The 17,939-nt window shown below is 37.1% G+C and overlaps 2 protein-coding genes across 3 annotated transcripts in view; both read right to left on the bottom strand.

Moving 5' to 3' along the window:
- Window positions 1–16,358, bottom strand: part of llgl1 (LLGL scribble cell polarity complex component 1) — a 43,284-nt gene extending 26,926 nt beyond the window's left edge. The window contains exons 1-4 of one of the 2 annotated variants that reach the window (XM_081380125.1): window positions 16,099–16,358; window positions 14,519–14,616; window positions 386–467; window positions 87–217 (exon numbers count right to left, since the gene is read on the bottom strand). In XM_081380125.1, coding sequence (XP_081236251.1) covers window positions 87–217; window positions 386–467; window positions 14,519–14,616; window positions 16,099–16,179 — 392 coding nt within the window. In that variant the 5' untranslated portion in view covers window positions 16,180–16,358. The remainder of the gene's footprint in view (window positions 1–86; window positions 218–385; window positions 468–14,518; window positions 14,617–16,098) is intronic. The other variant, XM_081380124.1, reaches the window with a different exon arrangement.
- Window positions 16,359–17,115: 757 nt separating this feature from the next.
- The window catches only part of myo15aa (myosin XVAa), a gene marked incomplete at its 3' end in the record, with an annotated part of 38,341 nt that continues 37,517 nt past the window's right edge, over window positions 17,116–17,939 (bottom strand). The window contains exons 64-65 of the mRNA XM_081388904.1: window positions 17,355–17,495; window positions 17,116–17,217 (exon numbers count right to left, since the gene is read on the bottom strand). Of these exons, the coding sequence (XP_081245030.1) occupies window positions 17,116–17,217; window positions 17,355–17,495 (243 nt within the window). The remainder of the gene's footprint in view (window positions 17,218–17,354; window positions 17,496–17,939) is intronic.

Below are 17,939 nucleotides of genomic sequence, written 5' to 3'. Positions count from 1 at the left end.
AAGGTCATAGTTTGGACAAGATTGGACAAATTTGAAGAGTTTAAAAAAAATAAAAAATAACGAAAGAAAAGGGAAAAAAACCTTACCTGGTGCTCTCAATGCCTGGCCTGCCAGGCAGATTGAAGCTGTGAACCTCTATCAAATGTGAGTGGTTTTCTCTCTGCACTATCTCCCATAGGTGAATGGTGTTATCATCCAACAGAGAAAGTATCCTCCCCTATAGAGAGAGAGAGAGAGAGAATCCCATACAGCTTATTGACTGTTCAAATGGCCAAAAAACAAACAACAACAACAAAAAAAGACCAATAATTTCAATAAAACACACCCCAGCACCAAGCTACAATAATTGATGTAAACAAACATGTGCATTAAAACATGATCTTACCTGTCCATAGAGGAAGTGTATCTGAGTGACAGCAGCAGTGTCTTTATGAAGTCCAGTCATCTCCACCCCAGGAGCGCCATATCTTAATGCCCAGTCAAGGAATATTTTACAATGGTGCATTCAAGGGTTCACATCTGTTTTGGGAACAGATTACCTCAAGGGAAAACGTTTCAGACTAGGCTTTGAGAACTGATACATTTTCTTCAGTTTATCGAGTATCTATTCATGCTTTCTTCAAACAATGCACAAACTTAAACATGCATTAAGCGATTTCTGAGAAACACTGCTGATATTTGAAATCAACCCAAACAAACACACCCCTCCCTTCATTGCTCCACCCCCAAAATTCACATACATGCAATGCAAGAGTGGATGTCTCTTTATCATAGCTGAATGAAAGAAAATAATGCTTTGTGAAAAAAAGCTAAGATGACGAACAAATGACAAGAACAACAAAAATTAACAGTACACAAGAGCAAGAATTTGTTGTTAGTAGGGCTGCACAATATATCGAAATTATCGAAATATCAAAAATTTATATATCGCAATATGCATATCGCAACGACTTGCAATAACTGGGGTCATGAACAAAGGACAAAGAGAAAATCTCTCACTGCTGTTTAATAAACCTAATGTAGGATAGCCTGAAACCCTAAACCCCATGGTTTACACTGATGTTAAAATAACACTTATGCTACAGTAAAACACTGCTGTTCATTTTCAGAAGTTGTAGGGATGTTTTCTTGTCACAAAAAGAATGTGAAACACGTATGTAGGTTATATCATTTTAAATATATTTTAATGATAGTTCAAGTTTATTTTACACACTTTAAGCATTATCGTATCGCATATCGTAATGGAATATCGCATTTAATGAGTTATCGCATATCGCATTTTTCTTCAATATCGTGCAGCCCTCGTTGTTAGTCGCCAGCAGCAACTAGCTCCATTCAAAACTGTCCAGCTACTTGCTAACATTACATCAACAGCATAACTCGGTTTTGTAAAACATAGCAAAACCAATGTTCTCACATCTGGAGCAGAAACAACGCAACCTCTGCGTCTGGTTTCAGGCATTCTCGCTTAGGTTTCTCTTGGGTCTTTTCTAATATTAACGCTGGTCCTAAAGCTCTTGCCTGATCATAACCCTTCTTTTTCCGGTGATATTCCTCTGACCTTTTCTCAGTCTTTCTTCAAATCTCCCTCTTGCTTACTGCCTCTCGTCACACATGATGTGTGGAAACACCCCCTACTGCTGATTGGCCCGATGTGTGTTGTGGTGCTCGGTCTGATCCACTGTCAACAGCGTTTCTTAGAAATCACTAACTGCACCTTTGAGTCTTGATAAATGCTTGCTATTCATGGTGTACAAAAAAAAAAATGTACGGACATGCACGCAATTCATTTATTTTTATTATTAATTTTATTGATTGATTGCAGCCCTACTTAAGACATGTTTGTCACATATCAGCTCCAATTGATCACTTTCAATCTTGTTTTTTCAAAGGGAAATCAAGCCAAAGCTGTGGTGAATGTAGTTATAATGTAAGGCCAAGAAGCAACATTGTGTAAAGCCTTAAACTCATGAAACAGAGGATTCTCTGAGGGAAGTAATTGCAGACATATAACGCTCATTAAACAGTCCACTGAGCTAAACACTAAGAAATGAGCCAAAATATAATCAAAACTAAATGGCTCTGATAGGCCCACACTCAATCTGATCCTGAATGTCTCCAGAATCAAGAGAAATCTCCTACTTCTCTTTTTCAGTTTGACATCAACAGCAGTTGGCAAAGCTGATTGTGCTTTTCTTCAATAGACTGTAGCTCAAATGATTTCTGGATGGCTATTGTGGTGTGCTTTTCATTACGAAACTACACAGCCTTCCACTCTCATAACAAAAGTGTGGATATCTAGGTCAAATCTGATCCACGTAAAACGATCCAAACTCTGCAGGAAGGAGGAGACATCCTTAGAAAAACTCAATTCAGCAAGCCTTGTGAAAGAGAGGAGGTGAAATCTTGACTTTAAACAGAGCACAAATGTGCTTGGAGTAGCGCACTATTGAAGCAATATGTATACTGTGCAAAGCATGCACATTTTTTAGGGCAAAATGTGCAGTATACAACCCAACAACACTGCGTCAAATACCCTATCCCACAATGCAATGCCCTAAACCCGACCATCCATTTGCAGCTTGATGAATAAGCTGAAAGAGTTTACAAAGTGCCATTATTTGACCAAAAAGATAAAAAGAAAGACGTTTGTGCACAATTGAATTAAATGTGAAATAAGTCTTTTTCTGCACAGCATGCAGTTTGTATATTATATTATTGTGATTATAATATAAAACACACGCACCAGCTGCAATACTTGCTCACTTCTTTCACTAGAGAAGAAAAGTAAAACATTATTAACAAGTTTTAATTTAATGTGTAAAAGACCTGGGTTCAGACCTCAACTGAACAATTTTTCTTATATTTCTCATTTATAATCAATATCTTTATAAAATATTTTATTTTAATTTTTAACAATAAATCAATATTTTAATACATGCATTTTCATTAAATGGACACAAAACGTCATCGTTGTTTTTTTATTCACTTTCAATGGGTTGGAATGGACGTGATGATTCTGAACACAGTCCCTTTCTCTCAGCAAACTTGCTTGTGAGGCAGGGTAGGTACATCTGATTCAGACTAATGAGAAGAGATGCACTGATGGAGCGAAGGGAGCGAAGGGAGCACAGGACACACCGTCAGCTCGACTGAGCCCAGAACAAAAGCTCAGGCTGTGTGGCACTGCCGCACGTCACCCTGCCACCTCACACACAGCTCTCTGAGAGCCACTTCAGCTGCTGCCTAATCAAGCCCATAATGTCTTACACAACCAGGCTCTTGAAACGGCACCCCAGACGAACTGCTCCATTCTGAAGTCCCCGTGGTTGCCATGGCAGCATCTCGATTATGTCACACGGGAACAGGCATCCTGTTATTTGCAGAAGAGGCTCATATGCCCCAAAAATGCTACACAATGAAAAGGTTCAAAAGCCGAGAAACATGACACAGAGCATTTACATGCAAAATCTTACACCAATTACGCTTAACCAGATGAACCAGGTGAAAGGTCATGTATGTTAACACCTTAAATGGTGTTGTTTATAAGGTAATGGTCATAAATGGTTTACGCAACATATACATGTAGATTTCTGTCTGCATGAAACTCCTTTACCAGACAAAATTATAATTTGAATTCAAATGTAGTTTTCTTGAGTTGCTTTTTTTTATATATAATGATCTGATTATACGATTCTTATTTATGAATAAATAAATACAAGAAAAATATACATGACAGTTAGTGCTCAAATTGGTTAAATCGCATCTAACATAAAAGTTTGTGAATTTACATTATATACACCTTACACACACACACAACAAACTTTTATGTTAGATGCAATTAATGGCGATCAATCGATTTTACATCAATAATAATAGTATTAAGATATCTTTACGAATATATAAAATACTTTATCATTTGTACATGTAAGCACACTCATTGAGTAAATCTTGCTTTCCTATAGGACTAAAACTTCCATTCTCACTGACACTGTAATTCATATTAATGCATTAGGCATAAGCTTTTATCAGTATACATTTTATCAGTTCTTGTATTCCCACATTGTGCAGAACCACTTGAGCTTCCGGAAAACAAAAAAATTATAATATTAATAATACTGACATAGGGATGCAAAGAAAACAACCTCTAAGGAAGAAGAAATATACAAAATGTACCCAAACAATTTATTGGACCACATTAAAGAAAGTCCAGCTCAGATGTCCAATTAATAAAACAAAAGTAAATACAGGCTCCTTGGCTTAGACGAGAAATTTGATTAAAAGGGGAGAAAATGATTTTCAATAATTGAGATAAAAAAGTACAGAACCAAAGGAGTGTGTGAAGCATGGAAAAGATGTTTTAACAGAAACATCTGTAAAATTATCTCACACTCAGCCTTGATTACTCAACAGGCCATTAACATGAGCAGAGAGGCCCTGTCATTTTTTCCCTCAAAAACTCCCCCTACAGTCAATATACCCTCCTTTTTGAGCCAATCCATCCACCTCAGTGCATTGCTAATGGTGCGGAGAGATTACAAACCATGAGATGGCTGCACTCTGAACAGGGCACAGCATGGTTTTGGTTTGTTTTTTGTTGACATGGAGAAAGAAACAGATTTCCTTTTTGTGGGGGGGGGGAGGATTTCTGTCCCATCCTCTCAGGCTATTAGGAGTTAGACAATGTTCTTCAGTCATAACATCTTTCAGAAACACTGAATTCAGAATTAATTTTCCTCAGCTACATGTCTCACATGAATACTGAAGTTTCCATTGAAGTAACAAGTGGACACTCAAAACAGAACCTGATATTCCCAAGACACAAAGAACATGAATTTGAAACAACTGAAGGCATCCAAATCAGTTCAACAACATTTTAAAATCACATTTTTACCCTCAAGAAATCCATGAAAGTATTTAGATGTTCGTTATTTTGACCAAGATAATCAATATTAAAGCCAATAACGACAGTTTCTGCAATGCAAAAAGAAACAGAACCCAGCGAGCAGAAACTTGAAAATTTTACTTTAAATTGCTAATCTGGAAATCCAATATACCTTAGCAGCTGTTTAGTTAAGAGACATGAGAGATACTTTCATTGTATGGAAAAAGATAAGCATAAAAAATTTTCAAAGCATCTCCTTTTGTGGCCTACAACAAAGTAAATAAATATATAAAAAAAAAAAAAAAACTCCTTCCAGTACTTCAATTATATACTTTAAAAGATTATCATCAAGTGTTAAATGTATTGGTTTAAATTTATATAAAAAGCAATTAGCTGAATTAAGTAATTTTTTTACCTTGAAGATGCAAGTAGTCATGAAACATGCAAAGTGTACTGACAAGTATTTATTGTAAACTAATTTAACCAAATATGTCATTTCTATTGAAGCTTGTATGGCATGTATTTTAATATATTTCTAATTAAACCTGTAATGAAGTTGCAATTTAGTATCTTAAAACAATAATTTTAAAATGTAATATTGAACACACTACAGTTAAAAATGATAATAAAGTACATTATATTTGTTTTATGTTAAAGCTGCAGTCAAGATTTTTTTATCATATTCACTGAAACCTAACCAACACTATGCTCCGACAGAACAACAAATGCAGCTTTAACATCAAAATAAGTGTCCATTAAAGCATGATAAATGCTTACAACAATTCCTTAAATTAAAAGTTTCACTTTTTCAAAGCATACTTAAGTCCGTTAAGAAACAGTTATGAAAGTGTACCAAGTTAAGCCTTTTATTTTATTAATATAATATCTTCAAATACAGTTTTTTTTAAATATATACTTGATTTCACACAGAGTTGAAGTACAAGTGCACATTTAATACAATGCTTTTTCACAAGGGGAAACTACAGCTTTAAAATAACTGCCTTAAACATAAATTAATCTAGGCCTAAATGGTATAAATATTTACCACACTATAGATGTTCTCTCCACCCTCTCCATTACCACAAAAAGAGTTTTAACATGTCAAAGTCATGTAACAATCAGAACTCCCTTCCTGGGCCCCAGACTGCTCTCACAACATAAGCCAAACACACTCTCCGAGGGCCCACACCGGCCATCTCCTCTCCATACTCCCAACAATGCTCGACAATTACTCACTCAAGCGCTAACAAGTTAGCAAAGGATAATGTAATTTCACGGTCTGAATAATGACAAACAGCAGACATTGTGTCCGAAGTCTAATGTAGTAAACATACGTTGTCCTATATTGAAGACACAAAACCCAAGTAATTATGGGAGTTTTCTCTTAAAAAAAAAATGAAGCTGTTGAATGAGCCATGAATGATGGATTAAACCCAGTCTTTTTTGTATCCACCTTTTTTAGATAGAAATTAGAAAACATATAAAATGTTCCAAAGATACATGGTATCCTCATAGTTAATTAGGCCTACTTAAAAATATCATCTGATTTGAGATAAATATGCAATTTGAGATTCCTTCCTGTAAACCATCTACAAAAAAAATTAAAAAAGGCAAATGACGAAACTTGACATACAGCAGGTCCAACTGAACTTTGGCTTTGTAAGCATTTCTAGAAACTGCAGTTTCAGTAACAAAGAACTAACCGTGAACTTTGTTTTACCCATAGTGCATGGCCATTTTCAGTTCATGTCACCACTGATTAGACGAACTGGAAGGAGATTCCTGCGTCTGTTCCGCTTATTTCCAAACCAAACTAAGGTCATTATAAAGAAGCCACAGGCAAACCCTTTCCCGTCCAAGTAACTTGCCACAATTCGTAATTAAACTGTGGTCCTTTAAGTGGAGGGTTTGGCAGCAATGAACATTAAACAGATTTCAATGAGTCTTCTTCACTATTAGAGTTTCCAAAAGGTCTATAGATTGCTTACCGGCCACAGAGTGCACTACAGGGGGGAAGGGGACTGATTCTGTGCTCCCTGTGTGTGACCATGAGGCTCACAACAGAATACTAATGGCTTTAGGCTGAGACACATGAGAGAAAAGATATGCAAAGAGAGACATTTAAATTTCCTTCAGAAGCACCATCGAAATCCATCAGGATGAAAAAGCTCCAGCAAAACGAGAAAGTTATGAATGAACCAATGAAGAGGCGTTCGAGTGTTTCCTCAGCTGTGTTCAATAAGAAGAGAGGACATCCCTACGTGGGAATGTGAAATGTGAGAGTGTCAGTCTTTGATGAGGCAATCTGCCAAACTAAAAGTTGTGATAAGCCTATGCCTCCAGACCAGACAAATGTTTGAGTGTTTCTGTTTGCAGTGGCGTAGATGCAAGCTTCCTGGTTTAGATCAGAGAGCTGCAGCAATGCCGCTGGGAGAAGAAAACAGATAGCTAGCACACTAGGATAAGACCCTATGCATACAGATCCATTCACGCAGAGCTACCGCGCCTGATTGAGAAGACAAACGACGATAGGAAAGATGACTGACAATTTCAAGATCTAGCAAGAAATATATCATGGAAGTGTTGTATGTGTGATTGGTTATACTCTTAATTCTTTTAACCCCCTTGATAATGATAACGGAGAATATGTGCACTTTAAAGTCGGCATGAAACTGAAGCTGCTCATATTATTCACTGTGCAAGCCTTAAACTTGACCTCTTTTTGTGGCAGCAGTATGATCATTTCTAATGATTGTGATAGAGTATAAATGGCGCCTGTTAGATTAGGTTAATGAGCTCTAATGTGTGCCAAGTAATCAAGGGGATGCCATGGCAATGACGAAATTCATTTTGGGGACAGCACCTCATTTGAGCGCAGTCATAATCAACAACAGAAGACAGTTACATAGCTCAGCCTGCCAGAGAGAGACGGGTAAATCATGGAAGCTGTCGCTCCTCAAATCTGAAGCACATCCTGATTACCAGCCTGTTCCAGCGGTGGCCCGGGAAACCATTTCAAAAGATGTCTTTGAGACAAGGACTGGCAACAATAGTGCAGAGGAATGTCCTCTTACAGCAGAGGGTGGAATAAGGGAACAGCCACATGCATTCTTTAGGAGTGAATCCGGCACTTCCAACAGCTCCTCTGTCCCAGCAGTCTCATTGCTTTCCGATCTTACCCCTCGTCTGTCCTCCCCTTTAGCTTTAAAATATAGTTCCAACCCCTGCGCCTCAATTTGTGGTTGCAGCGGAGACACATTTATGATCAGACAAGCTCAAATTACATTTAAAGCTTACTAAACTGTGGCCAAGAAACAAAAGGCAACTGTAAATATCTAATTTAAACGCAAGCCTTCAGAGGATCAAGAATATTGGCTCATAAAAAATAAAAAAAAACGGCTGGATTTTAAAGGTTCGACATTTCTGTACCAGTAATGGCATATAAATATTGAATAGTTAGTAAGTTGCCAACAGTTTTTCTTCCACTGTTGGTTAACACTAGAACCGCCAGGGGTCATTGTATAGGCCTACCTAAAACCACCAGTGGGTAAAATTGACCTATGCACATAACTACTGTTTTGATAAACCAAAAAAAATGTCACTGTATTATGCCATTGTCTTCACAAAGTAATGTCTACTCTAGAGTCATGAAATGATTATTTTTAGTCATCAACTGTTTTTGTCCTGTTGTTTTATGTTCTAGGCTATTTTAAGCAGGCTACAATAATGACTTTTCTTAATGGTGAACTGAATGTAGGCTAAACCAGCCTGCAATGACAACGAGAATAAGAAGAAAATAAATACATATTTGTGTGGTGTAATATTATCCATTGTGACAAACTGTGTTTACCGCTATCTCAGTGGGTGAAAGGCACTGCCAACATAAGCGGCACGAAAATATAGGTAAATTTGACTTGCTGGCACTTATAGGTATAAATGCCCCGTTTTTAATCTGCTTTTATCTAAAGAATTTTTAACAACAGCTGATTGTACATAACACAATTTTAGTGAAAGTCAATGACTAGGAGACTTATAGAAAATCTGTTATGTACATTTGAAAAAGAGCTATGGGTAAATTTTACCCCGTGGCGGTTCTAGTGTTAAACAGTAAGCCATTGGTAGGTTTTGGGGCAGGACATCCTAATATCTGTCTCGATAAAGAGTGTTGCAGCGATGAAATATTTTGTAGGTCAACCCTAAATTAGCATCACACTCGTTCCCTCGACAAAAACCTAATAGGGTTTTTCGATAGGCTTTTGGAATACTGGACAAAAATAAGCTCTGTGACCAACACAAGTTTGATTCTTACAGGTTTTGTTCATCATAATTTTCACGAATGAACAACTTTCATGAATTTTGAACCTAAATACATTCGGCAAAATTAAAAACAGACTATAAAGACACTCCACCACAGTTGCATGACTTCACTGTCATTGTGGCAAGCAGGACGAGGCCGAGGGTCGTGAGAACCAGATGAGGCCGGTGGCGTGATTGATAATGAGCATCACCTGCGCAACATGCTATTTTACACCTGCATGGAAGGAGAAGGACGACAGTGAAGGATGAGAGAGGGCCAGGCCTGGACTATTTTACGTTATGTTTTGTTAATGTGTTTGTTTATTTATTAAAGGGTTAGTTCACCCAAAAATTAAAATTCTGTCAGTAATTACTCACCCTCATGTTGTTCCAACCGCGTAAGACCTTCGTTCATCTTCGGAACACAAATTAAGATATTTTTGATGAAATCTGAGCCATGTTTCACTCCTCCATAGGCTTCCAGTGTGACCGAAACTTGCTGGCCCAGAAAAGTTATTAAAGAGATCGTTAATATAGTCCAAGTGACTCCAGTGGCTCAATCTTAAGTATATCAAGCGACGAGAATACTTTTTGTGCGCAAAAACAAACAAAAATAACGACTTTATTCCACTATTCATTTCCTTCTCTCTGGATGTCTAGTTGGTTTGCGTAGTGTTTTTGCGCAGCGCGTCTGTGTTACACGTCACCACGTAGGCTCACTATTGGCCGACGCCGGTCATGTGTGTGTTGCGTGATGACGTGCAACACAGACGCGCAGCGCAAAAACACTACGAGGCCCAGAGAGAAGGAAATGAAAAGTGGAATAAAGTCGTTATTTTTGTTTGTTTTTGCGCACAAAAAGTATTCTCGTCGCATGATAAACTTAATGTAGTGCCACTGTAGTTACTTGGACTATTTTAACGATGTTTTAATAACTATTCTGGGCCGGTGAGTTTCGGTCACACTGGAAGCCTATGGAGGAGTCAAAATTCTGTCAGATTTCATCAAAAATATCTTAATTTGTGTTCCGAAGATGAACGAAAGACTTACATGGTTGGAACAACATGAGGGTGAGTAATTACTGACAGAATTTTCATTTTTGGGTGAACTAACCCTTTAAAGTGTGTTGAACGTTCGCCGGTTCCCGCCTCCTCCTTCCCTTATAAATTAACTTTGTTACAGTCATCATCACTAAGATTAAGACAACTCTTTATTTAAAAACATTTTCCCATAAAGTTTGAGTTAGAATAGTGCAATTATAAACACAACGAGGCTGTGGAAACAGACTAGGGAGTAGGTGAAATTAAAGTCTGTGACAACATCTGTCCTATTTAGCAAATGCCTTTTTTAAAATCAAGAGTGGGGTATTACTTATGTCATAGAATGAAACGTGAAAATATCTTGAGCTTGTGTTAACCAAATACCTTATTTGAGCATTTAACCATAAACCCATTAAAAAAAAAAATCATCTACTTAAGGTTGATGGAACAAGAAGTGCTAAAAAGCTAACAAATTTTCAGGTTTTGGCCAACAACAAAAATCTACATCAAGCCTGCAGCACTCTATTAAACTGCAATAGGAGAAAGAATTGTATCAGAGAAAAAAAAAAAAAAAAAAAGAGCTTTTTTTTTTTTTTCACTGGCATGGTTAATGGCTTAGTCACATAATAAATGAATATATCGGAGCTTCTGTTAACAGCTTTGCAGAGGATGAACTGGACAAACTCTGATGACAGCACCCTTGATCAGAAGCGCTTCAGAATGGGCCGTTCTGGCGTCTGACATCAGGATGACCGGGGCTGTAGAGCTATGCACATCACAGCAAGCTAGCCTTTGATGTGCAAACCACACATCTGGAGCTGGAACCAATCCAGATAAAATGGAGCTTATCAAACCACAGCAGCGTTCCAGTTTTTTCCTAACTAATGAAGAAAGCACTGACAGCTTAATCAAATAACTCAAGCAAGAACTGATAAAATTCTGGTGTGGACTGTATTCTGTTTTTACTAAATAAGTTGTTCATAAAGATCTTGCTAATTTTTTCATCCGTCTTTTAACATTTATTGCAATACAGTAAGTAACACAAATGCAATATTATGTCACTCACATGTAGGCATCTTACAACAGTTCCAACACTAGCAATTTATAGATCATCATTAAAGAATATGCTAATCAATGACTTGAAGATAATTAACTACACATAAGCTACAAATTCATCAACTAACCATTCAGAAACGTCCTGTTGCATTCTACATGTTGTCACCTCTTCTTGAGTCTCTCCATCATTGGCTGACTTCAGTTTGAACATAAAAGGCAGAACAGTTTCTGACATTTTAGTGCATGTTTGCATGAGGTAATCAGAGCTGCTAACACACACACACGTGCAAGCTCTTGAAGCTCCGCCCTCTGTGCCGGGAGCAGCAGCTTATTTGCATTTAAAAGGGACACAAACTAAACTACAAACAATTTTTGCTCAGACACAAAAAGGGACACTTTTAACATGCTATAACAAAAATGATCTGTGAGATATTTTGAGCTAAACCTTCAAATAGACACTCTGGGGACATTAGAGACTTATTTTACATCTTGTAAAAAGGGGCATTATACCACCCCTTTAACAGGTTTGTTAGTTTGCGTAACTTATGTTTTTACTAGTGGTCGACCGTTATATCGCCAAGACCGATCTGCATTAGCCTGTTTCTGTTTGGCCAATGTGTCATAAGTGGGACTTTTATTTTGACAGCATTGAGACTGCCAGTGCCTGAGCACACAATATAATCATATCTTATTACATATAACTGTCAAACAAAGCAAGTAAATAATATTCAAAACATTAGCATTAGCTTTTTTATTATTACTAATAGAACGGCAAAATCTGTAATACCACAGTCCCTTTCTCATCTACCGTTAGCATTCAGCATATACTCCTTTATACCATTTAAACAAGTCTTTGAATGTCTAGTAAACAAATAACCCTAACCCTAAACCTTGCAGACAGTCGAATTCAGCTGTGAGATCTTCTGAAGTGTGCATTTGTAGCCTGCATGAACTAGTGTTAGAGGTGTTGATGTACAGGGCAACTTTTTTAATCAATGTTGCTTGGGCACTTTTTCATTGAGAACGGGCAACAAATTTCTAATTGGATACTTCAGATCGGTCGTGGGCCCTGTGTCTCACCTGGTTGCCCGTTGACGCAACATTGCTCAAAAAGTTGTCCAATGTATCATCACCTTTACTCTCGTGCGTGATGGTCGGTCTGTGCGAATTGGATGCAGACAGGGGAGGTCAGCTGTCAATGGAGACGCACAGTCGGCAACTTTAACTCTTAATTTCAAACTTTGTCCTGGCGCCTACTATATAAATCCATGTCATTTTCGCTGTGTGCTATAGGCTAAGTAAAATTAGTGTTTACCTTGTCTTTATTTGAAATTATATATATTATATAATTTCTATATATAATTCCCGTGCACAAACTTACCAGATTATAGTGTCCTTTTTTTCATATTTTTAACCATTTCTTTATTTGTGAAAAAGAATATTATAGGATTACAGAATCTTTGTTTAACAGATTTTTACCAACTTCAAATTACTTTTGCTTATTTACTTAATATTTACAAAATTAGAAATAAATAAGTAGAATAAATACAAATAATGTAATAATGCAATGAATTTTGATAAATGGGTCTACCACCTAATATAATATGACAAGGATGGGAAAAAACCCTAGTTTATTACATACTTGGGCTAATTTGATTATTCTTTAGCATTTAAATCCATTCCGCAGAATTTGAGCACAAAACAAAATAGTGTGAGACCAAGTCATTTAGTTTTCCTTGTAAAATAAAATTCTGAGGAAACGTCTGAACAAAACTTATGTCTCTCAAAAAGAACTCTTAATGCCAGAAAAAAAGCAACAAGACAGACAGAGAGAGAGAGACAGAGAGACTGACCAACTCTAAGCTAATGCTATATTCCCAGCAGTTATTCAAAGACATCCAGTTTTAATAAGGATGGAGTCAGAATGGGTAAACCGAACTTTGATCTCTCATCACACAGCCTTCAACACCCGATCAAACGCCTTCAAAGCTAAATCTGTCATTATTCAAAGTCAACCCTTTATTTACACCCAACCAGTCTCTGTCTTCTCTCTACCCTGAGTCTTCTTGTCAGACGGACGAGGCATTAGCTTCTAAGTGCTGACAGACATTCGCTCAGATCTGGTGAGTGGCAGGTTGTCAGATCAGGCCGTCCTCAGCTCCCACCCTCCCCACCGAGTGAGTCAAGGCTGCAGGCTGAGCGTCTCTCAGCTGGGCTGTGCCTGACACTACCAGCCTCCTAAAGCTCAAAGACCTGCACTGTACCATCACAATCACTATAATATCACTGATCCTGCCTGTATCTCAGCTTCCATCTCAAGAAAAAAAGCAAGCATTACTGTGAAAGTTTTTTGGATGTATTCCATCCATGATGTTTGACTCGTCCAGTCCAAGAGGACTAGATAATGATAGCTTACCAGAGGAGTCTCCAACACTTTATTCTGATAATACCCTCCTGAACATTCCTTAAACCCACTGGACTTAAACATTCAGGCCTGGACAGCGTCAACTATAATTATGACGATTTAGAAAGTTTGTTTTTAAAGTACCAAGTTTGATAGGACTAGCACAATATGTAGTGAGTCACACTGTGTACCAAGGCAGATGACAAGTCTTCAACACAACAGAGCCATACATCCAGAGTAATTCATCACAATCAGTGAACCAAAAACTAGGACATTCCCTCACTGTATTGTATCATCCATCGAGATAAACATGACCAAATCTTTCTCAGCATTTTATGAAAATTACTGAGAGTTTGGAGAAGTATCAAGGATGCAAAGAGTTTAATACTAGAACATTGAATAAGTCAGTGTTCAATAACCCTGTTGATGTCAAATGTAAAACCATTATATAGACAAATAACTCCATCATCGTTTTATAAGCATCCCTGATGCAGCTCATGAAGTTGATTGAGAGAATCCCTGTATTCTAGACAAACAGTGGCTACTTATAAAAAAAAAGAATTTTGTCCACATTTGTGTCTACATGGAAAAGTTGTGCTGCCTACTATTTTTGTGGAACCATACATTGTTTTTCAGGATACTGTATAAAAAAGTTTAAAAAAAATAACAATGTGAAAGTACTTACTGTCCACTTTTGATCAATGTAATGCATTCTTGTTGAATAAAGTACACTTTTTTTTATCTTTTTTTTTTTTATCCCAAGGGGTAGTCAGTGTATAACAAAAAAATTACCTATATCATTGATTCCATTTTAGTAAAGCGCTCACAAAAGGATACAATTTGATGGCCCCTGATTTAGTTCCGATGGCCATAAGCTGCAGTTTGGGATCATAGGCCAAAGCGCTTGGCTGGTTTGGGAATCCATGTTCAACTGTCTGAGTAAAAAAAGAAAAGAGAAAAGAGGAAATCTCACATTCAGAACTTAAACTCACATGTAATGTACATCAGATAGAAATGTAAAAATTCCTCTTTTTCTAAAAAAGAAACCAATTCATACTTCATTGACCTCTATGAGCCCTGATGCTACAATTAGCAATGTAGTTGAGCGATCCTGACAGGAAGAGGATTTCCTTGTTTTTACAACAACACAAATACAGAACCAGAAATAGTAAGGAAGGAAACCTAGTAGATTTGACAGACAATGTCAAATTCATCTTCACACAAGCTATCAAAAATGATTTGCAGAAACATGTTTTGGGGCAGTTTTAAAAACGTCATCTTAAACCAACACACAGAGGGCACGAATTTAAGCAAAACAAGGCTTGAAGTTGTCTGAAGGATGCGGATCTCTTTTCACAGGTTGACAAAGTGTGACATAGTAAATAACAGGACCTTCTTGTAACATTGTACACAGTGTCATGACACTTCATCAGTATGACACACAAACACCTTCCTTACACACCACTAAACCATCTGTGGGTAAAAGTCATCAGCAGCATTAGAGAAATGAACAAAAACTGAGGGCTAACCCAAGACGTTTAAAAATGTTATCTCTCATGGTGCTTTACAATGAGGAGGGCACTAGAAATGTTGCCAGAGTTTGGTCATCAGTAAAGAGCCAACAATCAAATCCTTTCTGTGTTTCTGGCAGGGGAGCAGTAACATGTTCATTATGATTTAAGAGCAGTCTCGTTATAAAGAGCTCAACAAATCCTTACAATCACCCTGCAGGATACATTCAAGGCTCAGAAACCAACATCAATAAACCAACATTATTTATTTTTAATTTAATACAATTATCATTGAACTAAATTAATATATTTAGCTCTTATATAATCTCATATATTATTTATTGTATATACACATGCAAATGAATAAATAAAAAAAGTTGTCAAACATAGCAAAATTAAGTCAAAGAAACTTCATGGCAGACACTTCCTGTTCTGCAATTGAAATTCGTTGGAAAAATGTAAAAACTAACCGCTGAAGATTACAAACATGAGTAAACTTTGAGGTCACTCACAATAGACAACGCGCCCTGATCTCATCGGAGTTAATGAGCTCCACTGATGAAGATGAATATCAAACACGACACATTTTTTCATTCTCGCAAAGCTATAAAAGTCCAACTGTGCACTAACAAGAAGAAAAGCTTGCTATACATAAAGTACTAATTGTTTCAAACAACTTTAATGCGTGTAGGCTATATTGTTGATCCTTAGTCTATATATATGGCCCTGATAGTTGGAAAACATTGCTGTTAACAGTTGCGTGTTACTAAAAACAACATTTAAACAGTGCATGTAATTATTAATATTATTTGCTTGAATTAAATGTTCTTTCAGTCGATTTCAGTGCAACCCGAAACGCATGCATGCTCGAGAGACAGGAGACCCACCGCTATATATCCCACATACCTTATTGAATGCAAATAGATCCTGCTTGATTTTCTCACGATGAGGGTCATTTCCCTGCCGTCTGAACCTAAACTTCATCATCCTGAAGCCGAATCAGAGATATATCACAGCTCCCGCACCGTCTCAGATTGATAGAAATTCCGTTAGGCGTGAATCGGTGCAGAGAAACAATGTGATCCTTCATGCAAGCTCCAGTTTCTTTTGTATCCACTCCTCAAGCCGTGCAAGTTTTCAGCTGTGTGTTTATGCAGTTTAACCACAGGGCAAGTTCGCAGGAACCACGTCTCAGGAGAGCCAATCAGAGGCAAGAATCTGTAACCAATTCACCAAGCCACGCCCACTGCCAGCAAACGCGTGGAAAACACGGATCAGGATTCGGCTGGCTTTACTATTTATTCACACGTTTGAACTGCCTTGTCAATTTAATTACAATGCACGAAGTTATCAGTCAGTTAAAACTTTAACTTTTTTTTTTTTACGAACATTTAACAGCGTAATGTTAATATTATTCAATGTGCATTCAGTGTAATAAAATTAAATTGTGAGAAACAGTACAGCTGTGATTTATTTTATTTAGAATAAAGACTTCATATTATGCCTACTACATTCATATAGTGCATTTCTCGTCCACATAGACAATTTAACATAATAAAAACATTGTATAAATATTTAAATCATAAAAGTCTCAAGTAGTGCAACTTCAAAAACAGTGGCTACATTTATTTTATCACTCTTTCTCTCTCATAAAAAATACAATAAAAAAATAAAAACAAAACTCTTGCTGATCATGTATTCGGAGCTAGAGGTAGAAATATAGTGTTTTAAACTATGGAACCACATGTTCAACCTAATGGAAAGCATGCAAATTGTTGAGAATAAGCTAATCCTGGAACTTGGTTAAATTGCAAACAGACATATTGAACTATCTATAATGACAGCTGGCTTTGGACGTGTATGAGTTTAATAGTGTCTGATTGCAATTATTGCCATAAAAGTACTAATCAGTGAGAAGGCGTGCTAGAGCAGTGTGATTTCACTGGGCGGCAGAGTAAGTCTCTTCTCTCGTACGGACAGCAGGTTCTCCACATGCATGGCGATGACACGGCACAGCTCAAGGCTCTGTAAAGTCAAACGCACAGGAATAAGCTCAGCCCACAATGGCCCAGTGAAAATGAAAACTCATTATATATGCCTTAGATTTATATTGTGTGATGATTTGGAATTACACATTCCCTCTTTTAGTTGAAAGTCCATACCTGGTCCAGCTGTAACTGTGTAATGCGTTGAGACATTAGGTCACCCAGCATTATCTCCACGTACGGGTAACTGGAGCCAGCTGTGGGCCTCTGTGTCCGGGTGGACTGGACCTCCTTCAGCGGGAACTTCACCATCGGCTCCTGAGGAACATTGAAAACAGCTGTGAAGTCTATACGTGACCATGTTATATAATATCTTGGGAGGAAATGCAAATACATTTGCAAATATAGGGTATAATGGACACTTAAGCAGTGCCAAAGCAGATTACATATTAAAATCCCAGAATAATGCATACTTTTACATAAATTGGTGCAAAATTCAATTAAATCTATATCTAGGACATGCATCATATTTACTAAAATACTGAAAAAAGTGCTAATGATTTAAATATGAGCCTTAAAGAGATTCAGATTTCAGATTTTTGAAAAAAATAATACTTTTATTCAGCAAGGGCGCATTAAATTGATCAAAAGGGACAGTACAGAAATTTATACTGATACAAAATATTTCAATTTCAAATAAATGCTGTCCTTTATTACTTTTCTATTAACCAAAAAGTCCTGAGAAAAAATGTATCATGATTT

The sequence above is a fragment of the Scardinius erythrophthalmus genome, assembly GCF_964197995.2.
Source record: "Scardinius erythrophthalmus genome assembly, chromosome: 1".
In the NCBI taxonomy this organism is placed as follows: domain Eukaryota; kingdom Metazoa; phylum Chordata; class Actinopteri; order Cypriniformes; family Leuciscidae; genus Scardinius; species Scardinius erythrophthalmus.
The sequence above is the reverse complement of the archived record's forward strand: the minus strand, read 5'-3'. Positions and strand labels throughout refer to the sequence as shown.